Raw genomic sequence first — 21606 nt, 5'->3', positions numbered from 1 at the left:
ATCATCGGGTGAGAAAGAATAATCCGTTAGAAGGAGCGAAAGGAATCGATGCCGGTTTTCCATCTCGGATATATTGAGCGATAAGCATTCCACAAGCCGTACCAGCAAGTAAATTAAATATTTACCTATATGCGCGAAAAATGTAGCAAAAATAAAAACAAAAGATATTCCGTTTCATCAACCAATATTTTCTCGAAAAAATTCATTTGATTGCTGACTAGTGAAATTTTGTTTATCCTTAATTTATTACGTTATAACAGTTGAAGTCCTCAATTTGACAAACATATCTCACTCTATATTATAGCAGGAAAAAAGTGGAAAAGTTCGAATTAGGTAAGATAATAAAAAGAAATTTCTCTACAATAATTCATGGTCTTTAATTAATGGTAAATTGACCTGTCAATTCTCATTTGTAAATTTGAGCTAGTTGCTAACAACGCGTATTCCAATAAAGCAATACTTGGGAGCATTAAATGGGAACTCCATGTATGTGTGCTCGTTATCGCTTCATCCACAATAATGATAATTATAATAATGACGCATTTTCACTGCATCATTTGCAGCATTTTGCGTATAAGAAATATTGAACACATATTAATATCTATATGGCTTAAGTTATTAGGGAAGTTGGAACTATGTCTTCCTTTAATAACTTTATGTATATCTATAAATGTTTTTCGAGCGCTATGAATGTTACTTTGAAAATATTCAAAATCAATCTTATCATTTCAGCAATGTGTGACAACCTGAAAATTTTTTGATAATAGCACCAAATTTGTTAACATTTCAGTTTCCTTCAATATGCCTCAGTGCAATTACAGAAAATTCTCAGTATTTAATCGGTTTAACCTACCAATACAATTTTAAATATTCAGGATAGAAAGGGTGGTCTCGAAATCTTGTATCATCACTTCTGCTACAGAAACAGGAATTGATTCGATTTCGCTTCCTGCAGCAGTGAACATTTGTGATGAAGCAGCACCATATATTGGTCCTCATTTACCACGATATCTTCACGCCGGTAACTTTAAATTATAATTATGCAATTATAACTTATTCAATCAGTAAAGAATTCAATTTTCTGATGAAATTAGCCACCACTTTAAGTAGTGATTTCTCATCCTTCTCTCAAACAGGCAGAAGAAGTGTATGTGTACGGAAATCTTGAAATTCCAATAAAAATAAATGGAAAATTTAAAGATATCCTACAACAGTCAACATACCATAATCCATGGTTTCAACCTTGGTGGTCCACAGTTCGTCCCTCAATTGCTCAACAACTAAATTTGCCGCATAGTAATGACAAAAAACAGGCAAAGAAAGTTCATGAAATAAGTAAGTTACTTTTACATTTTGTTGAAAGTTTTTCAGTTTTTCACTTTTTCCGATCGATAAAATCAGTGCACAATTAAAATTCAATATATATGTAAAATGGATCAAATTATTGTAAAGGAGGGCTATTAGAATGCTTACAAAAAGAATGATTCTAACAGAACGAGGAAACCTGTAATAAAAAATATCATTTCATAGTAACCTTTCCTCACCTTTTCTATAGCTCCACTATGGTGGAATAAACATCTCATATTACCTTTCTGATTCCTGAGAATTTAAGAATACGGTTAGTCGAAGACCATCATTTTTATCCAATTATTTTAAGGTCTTTCTTTGAAGTATATCTTTCTAACCGGAAAGCCGCCGCTCCACCTCTTTTTCTCCTATTCCTTTTCCCGTTGCCGCAAGTATGAATACAGGGAACAATGAAAATGGCAGGAAAACATTTAAGTCAGACAAGGAGGGAACCTGAACATCGTGCCATATGAGTCTGAACGAAATAGGTCGGTATTTCACAAAGGACATGGTAACTCCACTCATTCGGATAATTTTCGAGATGATTTCATTACAACATGATCAGCCATTCAGGCATTCATAACAAATATCTGAACATATGTAGTAGACAAGTAGAAAAACATGTGTCAAATAAATGACAATAATTATAATAGTCAGATTGTTATCTCCTTATCTCTTGACTTCTTATGTTTATGTTTTCGAAGAAATCATATTATTTTTGCGAAACATTAGGCCGACAAATTAACTTCCTGGTCCTCTCATACAGTTTTTTTCTCTCTTACTTTTTGCCGTTGCTCATCACCTAATTAATTCACTGGCCATTTTCTTGCGTCGTGCTTCTTTTTGTTCGACCGAGAATTTGTTATGCTGCGAAATCAATTTTCAAAGTTTTAGGTCAAGTGATTTTGCTCATTTTAAATTAATTACTTATCACCTTTTTCTCTGACTAACTACTCCGTTTAGAGTCGCTTTCTTCTGAAACCAAAATTACCTAACGTTTTTGTTATCCTGCTTTTACTTTCTTATTGAATCTATTTGTGAAAATCATTTCAAAATGACATTGCTTTCTTCGATTTACCGATTTCATTAAATTGGTTAATTTATATCATAAGATTTTTCATCCATGATCTAAAATTAGAAAAAAAAAGTGCAAATCCTTAAATGTAAATTAAAATCCTTGATTTAATTCAAATATTATTTAGTTTGTCTTGTATGAAAACTAATGCACTGCTGTTTTTAGATTAATAAACTTAACTCTTATTGTCAGCAGTCTTTCAAGGTTTTATTATTACAAAAAATGGAAGTATATTTATTAAATAGATTGCTTTCATTGCACGCTCATTACTAATTAGCTTGCCACAATTAATTTGAATATTGTTTCCTTTCTTTTTTGCTTGGCTGAACACAGTAAGAAGCGGGATATTGTGATCGATGCTGCGATGAGCCTCCCTCCTTTATTAAGAAGTGAGCCATCTTTGACGACGGATTACTCCCAGTAATCAGATAATTACCGGTCAAATACATTACTGTAATTCCAAGAAATATTATTAGTTCAATGACCACTAGACAATTGGACTTTCGATTATTTCCTACATATTATTCAAAAATAAATTTCTTTCAAGTTGTGAAATTTTGATAATGATACTCAGATTTATGCAAGCTACTTTCAATAGTATTTAGAATTATTAAAATTTGAAGTGAGACATCAAATCATAGCATTTCAATGGTGGGAAGTTATCACTGACTTGAAAATGTGTTACACAGATGTGAACCATGTTTGTATTCGTTAATGATGCGTGGAGACATTAAATTCACTGCATTACTCTTAAATTTATTGCATTCTCAATATACCGCTCTTTTTCTAACATTGTACTAATTGTCCACTTCATTTCTGACTTTTAAACAAAAGACTTTCATAATTTTCATTTCACAATCGTTTTAAAATATTTATGAGTTTGTGAGCGGAGATTTGTTGCATATCGCCTACGGAATTACCGTATTCTTTCAAAATTACTTCCATTGAATTCAAAAAAGAATTAATTTTTAGTACACAACAGTAATATAATAATGATGAGACTTATAGCAAGCAAATGACTAATTTCTATTAACACAAGTAATTCTCCTAAAAAGAGAAATCTCCTGCATTTTTTGCAACTTCAAATAACTCTCTTTGGAAGCTGCTCACAAACGTCTGTTCTGAATTACCTGCAGAAACCAAAATTTCGTTATATTGTCTGTAGAAATTAGAAATGATTTTGGTACTAACAAAAAGAATAAAAGCAATGTAATAAAGTGTTCAGTTTTGGATCATTCATTTGCAATATTTTGAGAAAATGGAGCATTCATGTTCATCAGAGCATGGACAATAATTCCTCTTATCCTTGATTCTTTTACTTCTTTTAAACTCTCATATTGCCTTATTATGCAAATTAAGGTCATTTAGGTTCATAGTTAATCCTTTCAATAGATTCGAAATGATCCCTTAACGTCGTTTGTTGAATGTTTCGGGATATTCTCAAGTTGGCATCCTTCCGTAGCGGATGGCGTTAAAGATCATTAAAGCAAGCTGCATTATGAGCACAGCCTCCAACCGTACCTCATAAACTAACCAAAATTTCAATGTTCCAAATCAATAATTATCATGGGAAGAGAGAGTTACTATTAAAATTTATTAAAGGTGTAAAGTTGAGATGCAGCCACAATGGAAATTTTGCGGTAAACGTCTTATTAGCAAGCAATTCGCTTCCATAGAATTCATTTCCGCTAGCAGTATTATTGAAACGAAGAACACATTTAAGATTGTGCAAATTCTTTTGGTATAGCTTTTAACTTCGCCTATTCCTTCTCGAATCCACTACTGAAGCCCGAAGTTTCAGCCGTTCACTGAGAGGAGAGATTTAAAAGTGAAAAGGGTTGTTATTTATCTTTAATTTGATTATGCAACATGCTATTCGCTGTTAATGTTTGCATTATTAATCCAAAAGTGTTATTATACGAGCAGTTTTAGTATCAACTTCCACGAAGGATCTCTTCCAGTTAGTATCTGCTTATTCGCAGCGGAGCAAAAACCTACAATATGAAACAATTCAGGTAATTCCAGAAGACATCAGTGTTACAGAATGTTCACCAGAAACTCGCCTGGTACGCTAATCTTTGAATTTAAAAACTGCAGCACGGTTTTACATTCTCGAACACTAGTCCTAAGTAATTTAAAACTTTTCGAAATTTTGCTGGCTATTCTATTTAAGCTTTTGGAAAATTTGAGATTTTTTAGTATGGAAATTTCCGCTAGATCTTATCCAGTGGTTTCAACATGTTGTTTGATTCTGAAAATAGGTGAGGTACAAAGAATACTTTTAATAAATACATTACATTTTACAGAGATAGGATCCTGGCAGGAACTGGTAAAAAATGTTTTAGAAACGAAAAACCATAGTCAAAAAATCGTTCGTAGTAAATTTTTTTCCTTCAAAATAATTGATGGATACTCACAAACTGTTTTATCTTAAACGGAGTTCGAATAAAGAGTATTCGGACTGCTCTAGAATGATAATTTCAATAGGATTTAGAACTTAGGATGCTTTCATTTTTCATCTTTGCGTGTGTTGGTTTTAATCTCATCTTCGCTTTTTCATATTTCGAAACAGCAATCGAATGTAACAAATAATTCGAAAGCAATGATCGATGCAGTCGGCGAAATAGGTAGTGACTGTGACGATGATAATGATGATGATGATGATGGTGATGATGATGATGTTGATGATGATGATGATGATGATGTTGATGATGATGATGACGATATTGCAATACGTGCAAGTGACGATGAAAGTACCATTTTGTTATCTGGATCTACCATCCCCCGTAAGAAAAAAACTCGAACGGTTTTCAGTCGTCAACAGGTGTCCCGACTGGAAATGACTTTCGATATGAAGCGATATTTGTCCAGTCAAGAACGTGCATATTTGGCCTCGACTTTACACCTTAGCGAAACGCAGGTAACTAAAATCTAATAATCACTGAAAGTCCCAAAATCAGCTTACAGGATTTGTCTATTGTAGGAAATTCAAAATTCTTTTCTTTCCTGATAAAAAACGGAAGACGAAGCTGTAATTTCACTGTTTCATTTTTTCGAAAATTTGGATGGTATGAATTTCTTATCATTGCCGAATTTCTTGGATTGTTACATTTCCTACAGAATAGATTACAAATTAAGTAACACTATTAATACACCTATTGTGATCATCCCAATATTTCTCATCCATTACACAGTTTATTTCCTCCTCTAGTGATATTTCAAGACTCGTTTCAAGAAATCCTCAAAGATGAAATTTAGACACCGAGGATCCAAACTTTGCACCTTCAAGTGCACAACATCAAGAAAAGACTAGCGTATTATCTGCTCGATATTGCTCATCACTGGATTTTTTGATAAGTAATAAGTAATGATCACACGCAATCTGCATTGCATTATCAGCACATTACGACAACTTGTTATCATTGATGTAATTATGATTCAAATGGTTTCAATTTAATTACGATATTGTCATAACTTAGGAGAACTTAAGTACATAGATATTATTCCGTACGTTATGCATTCTATACTTTGTATATTACTATAGCAATAGTGTGTTGTAGGTGAAAATCTGGTTTCAAAACAGGCGAAATAAGTGGAAACGTCAAGCAGCAAGTGACGTTGACAGTTCAAGCGCGATGAATATTCACCGATCACACATTTTTGCTTCAAATATGCAGCACATTAGTGATACATCAGAACGTTTTTCCGGAAATATTGCAGTCACAAATAGGTTTAATTAATTTTCTTGAATCAATTTCTGGTAGTCTCATCACAGTTTTTTTTCTTCCTTATTGCAAATAAATTTATTAGTATCGAATATTCCCTTTTCTGAACGTTCGACGTAATTATTACTCGTTTTATTCTGAACTTCCTCCCTCCCTTAAGTTACAAGTTGTACATTTTCCCAAAGTACGTCTTTACATAATACAAACGTCAAATATATTTTAGCTTGCCGATAGCGCCTCTGACAAACATCGCTCCGTCACTATTACATCCGGCAATCCTATTTCATGCAAATTCAAAGTCAACACCAGCATCCACAACAGCATCACCACAAGCAATCAATTTCAGTAGTGCAGAAAGTGCAGCGGCTGCGGCGAAACTATTCCATAGCACTTATGGCAATGCTGGCACCGGTATTGCTGGCCCAAATGCACAATTGACATGAGATGACACTACTCTAAGACAGTGACGCAGGTAATGACTAGTTTCCTCCCAGATTCCTGAAATCGTACTGCTTATCGTTTATTCTACAGCTCTTTCCGCAGCCAAGTCCAAATAATTATGTGTAAGAAATCATGCACCAGCTATGTCTCAAGCAGCACTTTTAAGCACATGCCTAAAGAGATAGGTACCAGCTCAGAAAGCACCGCTGCAGAACAACAAAACATTGTTGAATTGCTTCCCAGAAACTAGTTGATTAATGGAAAACTGTTTTTTTATCTCATTATTTTGGCGACACCAATTCAGTTTTGGAAAAACTTTCCCATTAGTTTTATGTTTTTCTGATTCTCAGTTGTTATTTATGTGATCGAATTCATGTAAGCATTCTTTTCAACGAAACACAAAAAATAAAAATAACATTGCGACTCAAACGCTATCATTGCTCTGTCACTTCACTTTCCTTGTCATTCATTTCACATAACTGGGTACCGAACTATAACAAAATTTCGATGTTCGGCATAAAAACATCTTATCATTATATTCGTCAAAAAAAAAAATGCAAAAAAAAAAAACAAACACTTCACTAATAAAAAGGGCAAATCAAAAATCAAGTAATGAAGAATGGAAGAAACCCCTCCTTAACCAAAATAAGTTATATCACACAATTAAAGAGAAGCCCAAAAAAGTACTTCACGGTAACTTATATTCAGGTCACAAACCAGAAACTCGAAAAAAGGAAATTGATTGAATTAAGCATATAATTAAGGTAAGGAATTGAATGTCTCTAGAATTAAATAACTCCTCAAGTATTATTATTTATTACCATGAATGTCCCAAGTCGGGACTTGAGAATTAAAAATAATGAACGAAAGGCAGAAAAACGATTAGCAACAGTCACACTCAATTTTCTCCACTATTCTAGATTCAGTTATCCTTGACTCCACTATCCGTTCCTCACTATCCTCGATTCAACTTCTTACTGACTTTGATAATGGTTTTCGTTTTAACTAAAAGACCAGAAGTATAAATCCGAAACTTTTAGAAAATAGAAAAAAGTTGAACTAATTACCAACTCAATAAACCAGTTTCGAAATTACTAATAATTGTTAAACAAAATTACTATAGACAAAAACAGTGAGATGAGTCGTTAATAGACAGAACTGAACTGAATTTGAAAAAAAAAATGCATTTTCTTGTGAACTAAAGCACAGATCATTCATTCTTTGCACTTTCTCATTAGTGGCAGCAATAGGAATGGTGAGAGAACAAATCAACAATTATGTAGAGTATAAAAGGAACAAGGTGAACTATGGCAAACATCTAACAAGACCTATAAAATCAAGTTGAATTGGCTGATGAACTAGGAAAGAATCACGACCTTGCAGCCCAGAGCGGATCATTTACTTCTTCAACATCACGTTCTGTACAAACCGTGATTGAAACACCTTGCATCGCAGCTTCGTCTTCGTACTGCGCCGCTAACTCAGTCATTGCTTGCTCTTCCCTGAAATTCAGAAAAAAATTAAATTTCACGAAATATATTAAAATGAATGCTGAGAGGACTGTCTAATCTCATAGCAAGGAGATAATTTCACATGAGCATCAAATCACTGAGACCGTTTTTACCACGACGTAAAATAATTCCGCTCTACAACTCTTAAAAAAAGAAGCACACTATCTTTGTCTTAGCGTTATTTCAACTGTTATTAAGCCAATTCTAGAAAAGTTCAACATCGTAACCAATCATATTAGAATGAGAGTTTGTTTCATTAAATCAAAACAAATGAAATGCTCACATGTTTATATCGGAAAGACGAAAGCATGTCTGTCGCATTGTTTCTAATTGCCGAGCCTGCTCATCTTCCATTATTTGTGCAAATGAATTCCCACATGTCACAGAGTCATCCTGAAAGAAATGGAGAGTTTATGAATATGTTCTAGAGACGTACTTTCCCTAAAAACTGAGGTCACCTCAACTTAAATATATTTATAAATGATTAGAAGGACAATTCTCGAATATTAATAGAAAGTTATTCATATGTAGGCAATTTAATCAGCTTGAAAACTGAAAAATTTCAACTAAAAACTGAAAAATCCTAATTTTTATCTCCTTCAGAAGCTAAAGCAGTTGAAAAGTTGGAAAATTTACATTTAAATTCTTAATATTTTGGGATGTTTTCAAATATCGCTAAAAATAAGATACCAGATGCCAAGAATTCGAAGTTCCTCGCTGAGGTCCACATGTATTTTCTGATGTATTGCATAGTGAAATACGATGATCCTTCTTTTCTTCATGCTTTATTTTATCAGTTTTTTCTTCTCCCCCAGCCGCAGTATCCGAAAGAGAAGCAAGCAGATGCGTTTTAGGAGTACTACTAAAACAACGAATGAGAAAAATAAACTGCTCTTTAAACGAAAGCAGGGATCACAGTTTTTTTCTGAAGATTTAAATTAGTTCAAACACACCAGTCTCGCTTCAATGTTCCTTCTTTATGAACATTTGACAAATGGGCTTTTTCGTTGAAACTGACGCTATCAATTCCTATATTTTTTGGTGACGAAGTTGACATGTGTATCCTTCCTTCCGACTCAACGTTCCTGCAAACAGTTTCCCAAACTGCAGTTCCAAGCAAGCAAAAATATTTGAAAATAACTGAGCTGAAATTTATGTAGAAAAAATAAGTGTCAGCTAACTTTTCTTGGTAGTGGCATAGATATATTTGAAGTTAATAGTTTAATATGGATTAACCTACTTTTCACAAAATTCATTTGTCGCAGTTGCAATCTATAAATATAGATATAATTATTTAGTGCAAAAAATGCTTCTAACATTTCAAAAAATAACGGAAAACGACAAATTCCATAGATATATGAGCAAAAACCTGGATGTTTGATAGCGAAGGATGCTTTTTCTTGACGTCCATGGGTTTAAATGCAGCCTTGCTGAGGAAATCTGCCATCTTAACGCAATCAACATCATTTTTCTTGTTAGTAGAGAAATCCCTCCGCGACCCATAGTTTCTCATTGTCTGCAGATCGACCGTTGCTGAAAATGCGACAAGAATAACAAGATAAACATTCTCGACACTTATCTAAATTGAAACTATATCGACAAAACTCATTGCAACTGAGCAAAAATAATGAAAATACCACTCCCTGATGATCCCATATTTTTGCGTTTTTTCTTCGGAAGTGAATCATTCTTTATAGTCTTGCAGAAATCTATCAATTTCTTAATATTCATCGGTTCTTTTACAACTGTCATTACATCCATGATGATATTCTCGACAGTTTGTTTTGGAATCACCAGTCTTTTTATCTTTGATTCCTAAAAAATCATCATGCATTGAAATAAATTTCAAAAAAAGATTGGATTCGTCTTTACTGAACATCGTGTTGGCAAATTTGAAACGATTACAAATTTAAAAAACGATTACGATTATAAATTCAAAAAAGTCGAAATGATTACAAATTTATCCATCGTCTGGACTATATTTTTCAAAGCATATGAGCGAAAAGCGTCTTCAATATATGCAATTTCATCGAGCGATAATTCATTAACAAATCCATTTTCCAGAATTGTTGGAAATATTGCTGCGCAAAGTTCACTCAAACTTTTATACAGTTCCATAGATGACAGATAACGAGCCAAAGCAAAAAGCTCCCGCAAATTCGATATTTCAACTGCAAGTGTCAATTTTGTCGGCAAAAACGTGCACGTGCGATTCTGTACTAATTTTTCAAATATATTAAAATACACAGTTATTCACTCATAGACACTTTCGAAATCTTATCATAATGCAGTAAAATGTAATCTGGGCTTACATGGTGGTCTGAACAATTCTTTTGTGATTGCATTCGAGAAGCCTTTGCATATCAGCTTGTCCGCAAATATTAATAACTCTATTAACTGCAATAATTATAAAGGAAAAAAAAAATCTCCACAAAAAAAAAATTCCATAATCACATTGTCATCGTAGACAACCAATGCATGATTAGGAGTAATGTGGTTTGAGATATCTGGCCTAGCGTATGAATAAGTTGCTTAGCAAATGTTTTTACTGTGAAGGCAAGGGAGAGGGCAGAGAAAAAAAGCCAGCTAGTTGTAAACCGACATTAAACCGTTTATACCCACTTCAACAAAGCAGCAAGCATACCGGAATGTGAGTTACGAGTTGTTACAACTTTTTCGAATCTCCCAGTTCTGGGCTGAGTTGCACGATGACTTATTATATCACAATTTAAAGTTGTTAACGGCTTATTTCAAGCGAATTTAGGCAACTAATGAACATGATAGCACCTTTTTAGTCTAAATGAACTTTCAGATAGGTATTACTCACTAAGTTTCTCTACAGCTGTTTCGCCATAACTATGTTGAGCAGTCAAATTTCAAGAAGGCAGTGATAGGAGCTGGAAAATCTTATACTTGCTCACTTCTTGCATGCTCAAATTTGGACGTAAACAATGGTCGCAACAAAAAGACAGGAACATCTCAAGCATCTCCGGCTTCGCCGTAATTCGAATTTCATTCTTTTGATCCCCTGCCCACCTTTCGAAATATGATAAGCAGACATCGCTCTCATGTTTAAGCATTTCCCTAAAATGATGAAATGAGCTATATTTGACTGATTCATGAACATTTAAATCCTAAATTTCACGATGTCAAGCAATTTTCTTCCATACGTAGCTGAACTGCATCATCTGAAACTCATTGCTGACTACTAGTTTGAATGTACTGTACCAATAAACATGAGCAAGTAGGAGATAAAATATCGATAGCTGTGAATTTTAACAGTCACGTGCTGATGTAGCCTTGGGAAGTAATTCCTGTGTTATAAATAAAATGGTTTTGAAAAAAGTCGAAACTCAATGAAACAAGATGAAATAATGAAAACCTACAAAGAAGTTTCATAGCGTCCCAATTCATCACCGTTTTCATCCACACATATGACTACAGCTGTATTGAAACTTGGAAGCTGCAAGAATATTTAATTCAAATTTACCATTCTAACAACTCTACAGTTCTCACCATGAGAAAGGCGTACCGATATAGACGGTAGTTACATTCCACCATAATTCTGACGGAAGATCTAACAAGACTCCATTAAAAGCTTCCTTCATTCCCACTTTAAAATAAATATTTGGCGAAATTACAATTAATGTTTTGACAGTTATTAAATAATCATGTTAAAAATTGATAGCATTTACCATTTCAAAAAGTCTACCAATCATAATCAATCATAACCAATGACAATACGTCCACCACAATTAGTGTAAGCATTGCAGTGAGGATGATAGTAAACAAATCTGGCTCATCATAATTTTACTGCTGAAAACTGCCTCGACGAATTCTCAAGATTGATCCGCATATTCAGAGAATATAGAGAACCTACTCCATGTATGATTAATTCCCAGAAACAAAAAACCAGAAACATTTAACTAACTTCTACTTCAGATACATCTTCCGTATAATGAAGAACTGATCGTGGATCGATCTCCAGCAGATTTAATACTTTGTTTCTTCCATCCGGTGTTATAAAAGCACTTTTTGCACGCAAAATCCCACGCAATCGATTTACCTGTACCTTTACCATGTGATCATTAGTTGTCCACAAACAAGCTAGAAATGCAACCACTTATAGTATTTCCACGATCAAAATAATTAAAAAAAAAAAGAAAAAAAAACGGTGCATAAAGTAGGAATGATATAGCGTAAAAATAGGGATGATGGAAGAATAGGATTTCCAATGTTTTCGATTAGTGTTTCGATTGCACAATGATAACAAAAACTTAGGCACCAGTGACGAGCTCTATTTGATTGGTTTACTTTCCGACCAGAACTCCAAGACAAGAGTTCTTATACTTCGTCTTTCTACTAGTTTCTCGAAAATACTTAAACTGCCTAATTACGCCAAAACTATTAAAACGCATACCGCCGTCACTGTTGCAGAAATATGCGTCCGAACAAAGCGTATAATTTGCCAAATTTCCCTCGTAAACATCGCCCATCTTAAAAGCAGTAATTCAAAATCAGAGAAATTATGATATTAATATTTTAAACCTCTGCAGACTTCTAATAGTAGAGTTCTCGAAACAAATTTTGCTGCAGATTTTTTTTTCCGGTCTTTTGATATGAGTGCGAAAACCTACGTAGTCAACAATAATTATCTGTCCATCTCGAGTAACATCTGCACTTGCCACCTCAATTATGCTTCTTTTCATTAAAGTGCTATAGAAGTATACGGGTCGAAGTAGACTATGACATTCTGAATCGAATATGAATATTCCTGATGTTATCGCATGATGACGGTTTTCATAAAAATACTTGAAACCAAAAAATACAGCACCCTACAATAAGAACCAACTGAAGAAGAGTTATGATTTACAGTGTGAGGTTAAATTTCTAACGCTTTAGTTTTGAAACGTTTTAGACAAGCATGAAAGACAATGCAGTTTTAAGGTATTCACATTTGGGCGGCGAAATGGATGCCTGATAATCACCTAGTTTTAGAACAACTTCGTTATTATGCAATAAAATCGGAACTGTTATGTTCGGATTTTTAACATTTCGATGAAGTACAAGAGGAAAATGAAGACTGCGAAAATAAGTGAAAAAAAAAGCATACCAACTTTGGGGTATAATAAATTCCAACGCATCGAGTAATATGTATAGAACTAGTGATGTAATAGTTTTTACTATCAACATTGATCGTTATCTAAAAGGTAAAGACAAGGCTCTCAAACACCGCTAATAACACAAAACGTTGGTAACAAAAACATGTTGATAACACCAGATATAAAAGTATTGAATATAAAGTGTTGATAACACCCACCGAAAAATTAGGTATTACTTTTCTTTACCGGCCAGAAGTTACCTTCGATGAGTCCTCCTTAGAGTAGATACGCACCACAGATGAATCTGTGACTGAAATAGATGATGTTCGGTGAGCGTAATTATTTCGAACATGTTTAAATGTATTGCCTGAATATCTCTGCCATAAAAAACCATTCGACGTCCCAGTGACGTAGAAATCGAACTGAAAATAGCAAAACAATCATATGAATATTTTAAATTTCAATAATTCCTGCATATTGCTTCCATCAAATGCAATTTTTTTTCCGAGTCAAAATTGCATAGAAAGTATAGACAATATTCACAGAAGAAAACAAACATTACTCATGACGATCACCGAGCATGATTCAGCTGTTGAACAGTTAATGATGTAAAATGGATGTTCTTTAAAAAATTTAGCGACTGTTGGAGTTAAAACAAGCTGTTTTGTTCCCATCCCTAGTTGTCCTTTATCGTTCAGTCCGAATACTACAACCTGAAAAGCATTAGTAGGATTACATTTAGTGTCTATGGACGAATGCAGAATCCGTCCTAATGAGATCTTTGAAAGCGGTACCAAGAATGGCCATAACATTTCATCAAAGACATTTGTTACACTTGCCTTTTTACGAATACAATTTGCTCATAAAAAGGAAGTAAACATTTACATATCTTAACAAAAACTCGGAAGAGCGGTAAGGAAGAGGGTAAGAAGAGGAACTGAAAAGTGACCAACTATTAATAAAAAAAAAGTGGTATAAAAAACTTGTCACTAGGATAACCTTTTCATGAGTACATATGATGGAATGTGTCAGTCCAGCACAGACACAAACAACTGGCTCCAAAAATTTTATTCGCCGTATTTTCAATTGATCTTTTTCGTCTCCATGACCCAATTTGCCATATCTTCCTAAACCACATGAATATGCTTGTCCATCAATCAAGTAAATGGTATGATATTTCCCAAAAGCAACCTGAAAATTGGTACTAGCTAATAAGTGCTGCAAATCTTTTCTACCAATGAAGGAGAAATGGCAATTCAACTTGTTTTCAAAAGAACGAGGTCTATCTTTTTGCTTCACTGTGATGCAAGACATAGCCTGATTTAACGCCAAGAGAAATTCTGCACATCAGTTATTGAATAAATACAATTTGGCAAAAGATCTTCGACAGAAAAAACACTGAAAAAGGTATAAGCACCTGTGTAACTTCTTTTCCAAAGCTGAGCTCATCAAAAAACTGCACAGGAACAGGATATTTGGTATGCTTTCCATATATAATACCCAAAGACAGAGTATTGTTGTCACCACAAGCATAAATTCGTGCTATAAAGAACCGTGAATAAAACCCTTCACGGTAACGCAGTTTGGAATGAAAAATAAATCGAAATGGCAAATAAATATGCAGAAATCATAACATCCAGATCACTTCAGAATTGTGCGATGATTTTGATATTAACTTGGTAAGATGACACGTATTTATCCACCTAAACTCGACAGCTAAAACCTGCAATTGCTTTTTCGGTTTATTTGAAAGCTTCTTCTATGAATATCTCAGCGTGCCACCCTCATCCAAATCAAACTTCCATGCCTTTCTGTGTTAGACAGAAAAGTTACATAAGCAGGGTAATTTCTCGCTTTCCTCGCGCTTTGCAAAACTTTTAAGAAATTCGTATGCATTAAATCCTCCAATGCAGCAATAAATACTAATATCGACATTGCGATAAAGTACAGCCAATGCTCGCAGATGTCCTTTCATTGCGGCAAACTGTGCGGGTGATCCATCCAAAGTCTGGAAAAGTTGTCATTAAATAATCATGGACGAAATGACTTAGAAAATATGACTATTTTACCATGGCTTCTTCATAATCGAATACTTCGAGCAGAATTTCAAGAATCTCCACAGAATCATAGTAGGCAGCTAAGTGAAGGCTTGAAGGTGGCCAAAGTGCTTTATCTGTTTTACACACTGCTTGGACACAGACCATAGCAATGGCCCGCACTTGAAGAGCTAGTTCATCCGAAACACAACCAAATTTGCTCAAGTCTGCTAAAAAATATGTGAATTAGAATGACCTAAAAGATGAAACCGACATTAAAATCTCTATGCCGAAATTAAAATTTTAATAATTTCTTTGGAAATCGTTTACTCTATAGTGATATTAAGCACTCTAAAAACCTATTATAAATATTACTTGATTAGACCACTTGATTTGAACCAATTTTTGCAAAATTTAAAATGTAAAAGCAAGCCAACTCTTCATGCTCTATCATCTTCTACTATTAAAAATTAGATATCCAATAAGCAAGTAAAAAAAAGTAAAATATACATTCATGTCTAGGGAAACAAAGATCAAATGATACAAAATCAAACTAAATCTTACCTTGAATAAGCCCATGCAAACATCCCGACATGAACCTATCGTCGAAACGCAATTTCTGGAATTAAAATACCTCGGTTTAGTTTATTTATAATGAAGGAATATCTTGATACAGTAGATCCCGCATTTCTCTTTCGAATAGATGATATGGTTGCGTGGTTCATTATTCCACCACGCAACATATGCACAATCATGTTCCCTTTGTCTTCCATAAAATTATGCTTTAGCTCCTCCCCTTACGTTACCTCTCCCTACGTTAATACACTTTTTGAAACGTTAGTTTAGTAGAAATTTCTACTGCAACTGCTCGTGGCTGGAGGTTGTGACGAAGAGTTACCCAACAAATGTGTAGATCAAACCATTAAGCTTATACTGCAGTGAGGAAAAAATACGTGTGAAGGCGATTTATTGGTGACATACCGGATATTTTCTAGCGATAGTTTTCCATATAACATCCATCAGTAATAAAAACCACAAATAATTTCTCCCACAATAAGCTTTACTAATAGAAGCGTAGTAATCTAGAAAGCACATAAACAGAAATATCGTTCAAAATAATTTCAAATTGCCGGCAATTACGTGAAAACAAATCTTGCTTAGTTCTTCCGAAAGCAACGGTAATACAGTCCGACGGGTCTTAACTGTTGGTCGAAAATACGGCAACAGTAAATGCAAAACCTTTGGCTTATCTCCGAATAATCCTCATTACAATCATCCAATTCACTCTTGGTACCTTTTTCTTTCCCCGCCGAACAAGTCAAAAGCGTGGCCGCACGCACGCACATCATACATACTTGCAAACTAAAGTCACTCAGAAACTGTAGTCACGCACGGTCTCGCCTTAACTGGGTCGATGTGAACTAAACAATCCCGTTACGCAGATAATGTTTGGGAAGTTCGAATTTGCCATCTTCGCAGTCTGGCGATTGCAGTTATCGATTAGTGACATGGAAGATAGCATGGGTTTTGGCGAGTCCACTGCTTTCTTTTAATTGTGCACGACGAGGTTTGTTTTGTTTAGATTCATTCTGCGTTAAATTTCATTTCACTTCCTGTCCCTCAGCACTCTCTGAGTGGTAGCCACTACTGTCTCTCGTGATATCTCGTACCTTTTACTCCCCTATTTTTTTGTCAAAATCTTCAGGCTCTTCTTGCTACTTTCCGAAATCAAGTGGAAATTTACGGATGCATAGAAAGTATCTGATGGAGATGTTAGCGTATAATGCGTTACTTATGGAAGATAGTTACTTCACTACGGATAGAGGTTGTCGTATCGTCATCAAAATCAACTGCTCTCCTTCACTTTTTATTTATGCGTCCATGGCAACAGTTACTGCTTCGGTTTTTAATTGCGAATTTTTACTTTACGGAGGATTAACATTCCCGAAATGCACAAGGGAGTGTAAGAATATGCAATTTTTTTAATGATGATGACGTTTACTGCAATAACGCTGGTGATTCGTTAGTTTTCATTTTAATCTGATCAGTTTTCCAGGAAGGTTATGCATGCATTTGAAGATTATGATGACAGTTTGCCTAATCCAGATACTTTTTTGCACTCGTTACCACCATATAACTACGCAGATTTCTTTCAAGAATATCCCGAAATGTGTGTTATCATAACAGCATTTTGTGCTATTGCAATTTCGATGTATTTCTGGGGATTGTTCCGGGTACGGCGGGACGGTATGCTACTCTTGATATTTCTGTCCCACTGCTTTTTCTTAAATTTTGTTTTTCAACATCACCCCATCCTGGGTGCAGTATCATCACTGTTTGATAACGACCGATAAATTTCGAGGCAGTGATTCTCGAGGTGGTATAAATTTCAGAATTGTGGAAAGTTTTTCATTGGTAGCGAGGGATAAGGTACTTGGCGAAAATGCTACCACAACGAATTAGGCCTCTTGTAAGCCAGGGAACTAAAGCTATATTTTGAATAATAAAGGTTAGAACCTTCCCAGTTCAATTTATGTGCTGCCTAACACTTACAAAGAAAGTATGTTCTTAAACACGGTTTATTTCAGAACTTGATAGCATACTACTTAATGGTCGGTTCTGCTCTTCAGTTCTAAGCAAGGTTCAGCAGAGAATTACAGACAAAAACACAGATGCAGCGGAGAAAGTAGACTTTTTATTGTAATTTGCCATATTTATGTAATAATTTAGGTTACTGAAAAAAATCACTTGGCATTAACTGCGGTCGGGTAGTCATTTTCTAAAATGAGTTTTTGTTTTTTTATTACGGACTATTGGGAATGACAAAGAAACTGCGAAATCCAAGTTACAACGTCTTTTTTTGGATGAATTTTTCATAAATCTTATTGCTATTTCCAAATATATTGCAATTATGGCATAGTATTTAGTGCGTCATATTTACTGGAATTTGATTGGCGCTCTTTGATGTGTTAGTATTCTCAAATTTTAGAGTAACACAGTATTTGTTCAAGAACATGAAATAATACATTCCAGCCTTTATGTTGCGCCGAATCCTTCAAGTCTAGAACATGCAATAATTCCCATAACGACGAACCGAATGAAATAGTTGCCTCGCTTAACGAATTATATGGAAAATTAGCAACAGCGAAGTTACGAGCCAAAACTAAGAAAATGGAAAAAACTATGACTGAGGAAGAACGAAGAGAGGTACTTTTAATTTGTGCCAAGAATTCCAGAATTTCGGAAAAACTGCAAAATTTCTAGAGCAGTAAATGAACGTAAGATAAACGTAGAAGTCTTTATGCAAATAAAAGTTTTCTCTCGTTGTTTGCTGATTATGGTGGACTCTTCTTTTACTATAGTTTCGAGATTCAAAAATTTTAAGAAAAAATCGTTTTTAAATTTTACCTTCAAAATTTACAGGAACGATTAATACAGCAAAAACAACTGGAGTCGATATGCGAAATGATCATGCAAGAGCCAGAAAAGTTTGGTTTGCATGATAAATCAGAAATCACGGAGCAAATGAAATTATATTCAGTTTGAACAGTGATCGTCTGGTCTGTTGGCTTTCCGTTTTCGAGATGGCTTCTTGATGAGAAATCTGATTCTTTGATTCTTTTATCTCTCTCTTTTCGTTCTATTCGAGGTTTTTTTTATTCCTATTTCTCATTTTTTTCTTCTGTTTTTCTTGAATTCAAACCCCAAACTTTTCACTAGACAATCTGTTTGATATATTTATGGGTAAATATTTCAGAATTAATGAGGCAAACAAAAATTACTGTCTGCTGATTACGAGTTACTGCTTCCTCTGGATGATTAGTGGCTTTAGGTTGCTTTAAGATTATAAATTTAACATGTCATTCGTTCTGTATTGCTGAACATACGAATCATCGAAATATTGATTAGACTATTGTGGTACTGAATGTACAGTAACAATGCATTTTACTTTGCTAATCTTAATACATTGCTCTGATAGCAACCATTGTACTATGAATAATTTTGAAAAATATATGGGTAGAAAATAGTGTGAAAGTTAGAAGAGCCATGGTTTCTTGACAATAATTTAATAACTGAATGTTCTTTTTAAGTATGTAGGATTGCATAAATTCAGCTATGGTCAATATCCAATGAAATCAGTGGTTCTTGGGCACAGTCGTACTTCGAACAAAATATAGAAAACCTTCCGCATACTTTGCTGCAATCTCGTACTTCCTTGAAGAAATTCAAAATAGAAATCCGGGTTTCCACCACATTCATTTCGCCTCTTATTTGTACCAATGTGTAATAACTTCTCTACTTTTTAGATTTCAAATGTCAGTCAAACAAGATTTTGAAAGGTAGATAACTGGAGGGAGTTTGGTAGGTTTGAAGAATAACTTTGCCATGTAATTAGTGGGTTTCCTTTTTATCATTTTTTAGTATGGATCACGTTTTTATTTAACAACAATTGTTACGATTGTTGTTGTTGAAAATTTATTTCAACTTTCGGGCTGGATAAGAGTATAAATCTGACACGTATCCTCGGTTTAATTCTCTTATTAGGCGAATGCTCGATGTACTGAGCATTGTTTTACAAAATTTTCAACTTTCCGACGTCCAATACTGTTTTTCGGAAGAGGAAGTGTATATATCTGTAGGCACAAGGAATTTCTTGATACTTTTCAAAAATTGATTAGGGAATACTAGAAGGAGAAGAGATGGATAAATTGTTGGTAACATATACTATTATGAGGTTTTGTGTTAGTTTTTACCACTGGAAAGATTTAAAGAAATGCATCAAGTTTCTGCTTTTTCTTTTCTCAAAAAGGATTGATTGGCTATTACCAAGTAGGAGAAGAATGGCAGTTCGATTTTGTTATGAAAATTGTTCATATCCTTTTTAAAAACGCGGGAACGGTTCGTATGATAGGTTCAAAATCTCATGGTTTAACAATATTTCTTATGAATGCTTCTGATTCGATTTGACAAACAATACGCTGCTACACATCAACGAATTAGAGTGGATTAGATGGAAACAAGGAAAACATAAAAATTTAGTTTGGAAAAATTCTTGAAAATTACTTGAGAGAGTGTAACAAATCGTTTTAGATTGATGCTTGTGATAATGGATTACTGCTGAAAAAAAGTGGTAAATTTATGTACTGTTGCCCAGTGGTGTCGTACTCGTTCTTTGTATGTAACTGCGTGTTCATTCAGGAATTAATTTCATTTTTGTTATTAAAATGCTCATCTGTGAAGTCAACAGCGACGATTCGTAAGCAGTTCGGACCGTATCTTTTCCAATTTTTGTTTATATCTTCTACTCATGAAATCGTTTCAATTTCTTTGTTATTTATTACTTGTCAAACTAATCATACCCATCCTTCCTGGTACAAGTGGAAGTATAAATCTGCGTAGCCAGCAATATAGAAAGTACTTGTCTGTGTATTCCATCTTGCTCCAATTAATGAGTTATTTAGCTTATTTTTCGCTAAATTGGTCAAATTGCTAGCTAGTACCAGTAATCAATATTATCACTTATTGTTGCTTGAGGTATACGTTAAAGACTGATAATGTTTAATATTTTCATTTGTAGCTTAGTACATCGGAGGCAAGTTGAGGAAAATAATATTGTTATTGTGGTTAGCTTGAAAAATATTGGTGGTCTTCGTTTTCCTCAGGCGATGCTTGTCAGAATAATCATCGTGTAATGACTTGTAATCACCGGAAATCATACTCTTTGGGAGACGAAGCAGTTTGAGGAGGAAAAGGTGAATTGGTAGTCGTTGCTTCACGTCATACTGAAAGTATTAAGGAGCTGATCTTGCCTAATGTGTAAAATGTTAATTGTGAACATTGTCGTCAAAAAAGAGTGAAAAGATGAGGGGTATTGTTTTTGTTAATTGTAGAAGTCAAGTTTCAAAGGAATGACTTACAGAGTACCGGTATTGTTATGTGTTCGAAACGTACTGCAGTTTATCCTTTATTATCGTCCGGATACCAAATACAATAGAAACAGGTTCAAAATAATTCCAGTTATAGAATGATGTCCAGAATAATACCAGTATAACAATGGGCGAAATTTGTAAGTAGTAACGTAATGAACTGGGAGAAATATGAAGAGTGTGTTGTGGGAGGCTGAGTGCCGACCGATAGAATTGAATGAATTGATGTTAGAATTTCTTATGGTTTATATAAGGAAATGTGTGAAGAGAAATTTTGTAACAATCATTAGAAATTGACAATAGTCTCACAGCTACAAAAAATTTACATACCAGGCATAAGATTGGTTTTATAGATAAATAGGAAATTACAGGAAATTATTTTGTGAGATGTACAGCTTCCTGAAGCAGTATGCAAGATTTGTGCATAAGATAAGGCTTTTAC

At 34.3% G+C, this 21606-nt stretch overlaps 3 protein-coding genes across 3 annotated transcripts; 2 read left to right on the top strand and 1 right to left on the bottom strand.

Annotated features, from left to right (window-relative positions):
- Positions 1–534: 534 nt before the first annotated feature.
- On the top strand, positions 535–6590 carry LOAG_18706 (hypothetical protein; the record flags this gene model as incomplete). Its single annotated transcript, XM_020451369.1, has 7 exons — positions 535–614; positions 876–1021; positions 1201–1335; positions 4355–4488; positions 4995–5342; positions 5983–6152; positions 6371–6590. The coding sequence occupies 7 exons, from the start codon at positions 535–537 to the stop codon at positions 6588–6590; spliced, it is 1233 nt and encodes a 410-aa protein (XP_020304854.1).
- Positions 6591–7957: 1367 nt separating this feature from the next.
- Positions 7958–16257, bottom strand: LOAG_05130 (hypothetical protein; the record flags this gene model as incomplete). The annotated part of the gene is made up of 23 exons (XM_020446775.1): positions 7958–8090; positions 8383–8492; positions 8790–8961; positions 9053–9184; positions 9340–9371; positions 9469–9632; positions 9737–9914; positions 10056–10270; positions 10412–10496; positions 11021–11183; positions 11486–11562; positions 12031–12206; positions 12520–12595; positions 12737–12934; positions 13213–13302; positions 13462–13623; positions 13759–13914; positions 14201–14392; positions 14619–14743; positions 15035–15209; positions 15271–15467; positions 15802–15856; positions 16219–16257. 23 exons carry the CDS (start codon positions 16255–16257, stop codon positions 7958–7960), a joined length of 3102 nt encoding a protein of 1033 aa, XP_020302922.1.
- Positions 16258–17287: 1030 nt separating this feature from the next.
- Positions 17288–18959, top strand: LOAG_05129 (hypothetical protein). The gene is made up of 4 exons (XM_003140666.2): positions 17288–17484; positions 17826–17923; positions 18271–18444; positions 18661–18959. Exons 1-4 carry the CDS (start codon positions 17301–17303, stop codon positions 18781–18783), a joined length of 579 nt encoding a protein of 192 aa, XP_003140714.1. The 5' UTR covers positions 17288–17300; the 3' UTR covers positions 18784–18959.
- Positions 18960–21606: the final 2647 nt, after the last annotated feature.

The sequence above is a fragment of the Loa loa genome, assembly GCF_000183805.2.
Source record: "Loa loa unplaced genomic scaffold supercont3.456, whole genome shotgun sequence".
In the NCBI taxonomy this organism is placed as follows: domain Eukaryota; kingdom Metazoa; phylum Nematoda; class Chromadorea; order Rhabditida; family Onchocercidae; genus Loa; species Loa loa.
This window is presented reverse-complemented; position numbering and strand designations above follow the sequence as displayed.

Bases quoted from the DNA above. Each gene is read 5' to 3' on its own strand.
- LOAG_05129 (XM_003140666.2), top strand. From the start codon at position 17,301: ATGCATGCATTTGAAGATTATGATGACAGTTTGCCTAATCCAGATACT. The intron at 17,485-17,825 runs GTATGCTACTCT...GGTTTATTTCAG, and splicing joins GTTCCGGGTACGGCGGGACG to AACTTGATAGCATACTACTT. The intron at 17,924-18,270 runs GTAGACTTTTTA...AATACATTCCAG, and splicing joins ACACAGATGCAGCGGAGAAA to CCTTTATGTTGCGCCGAATC.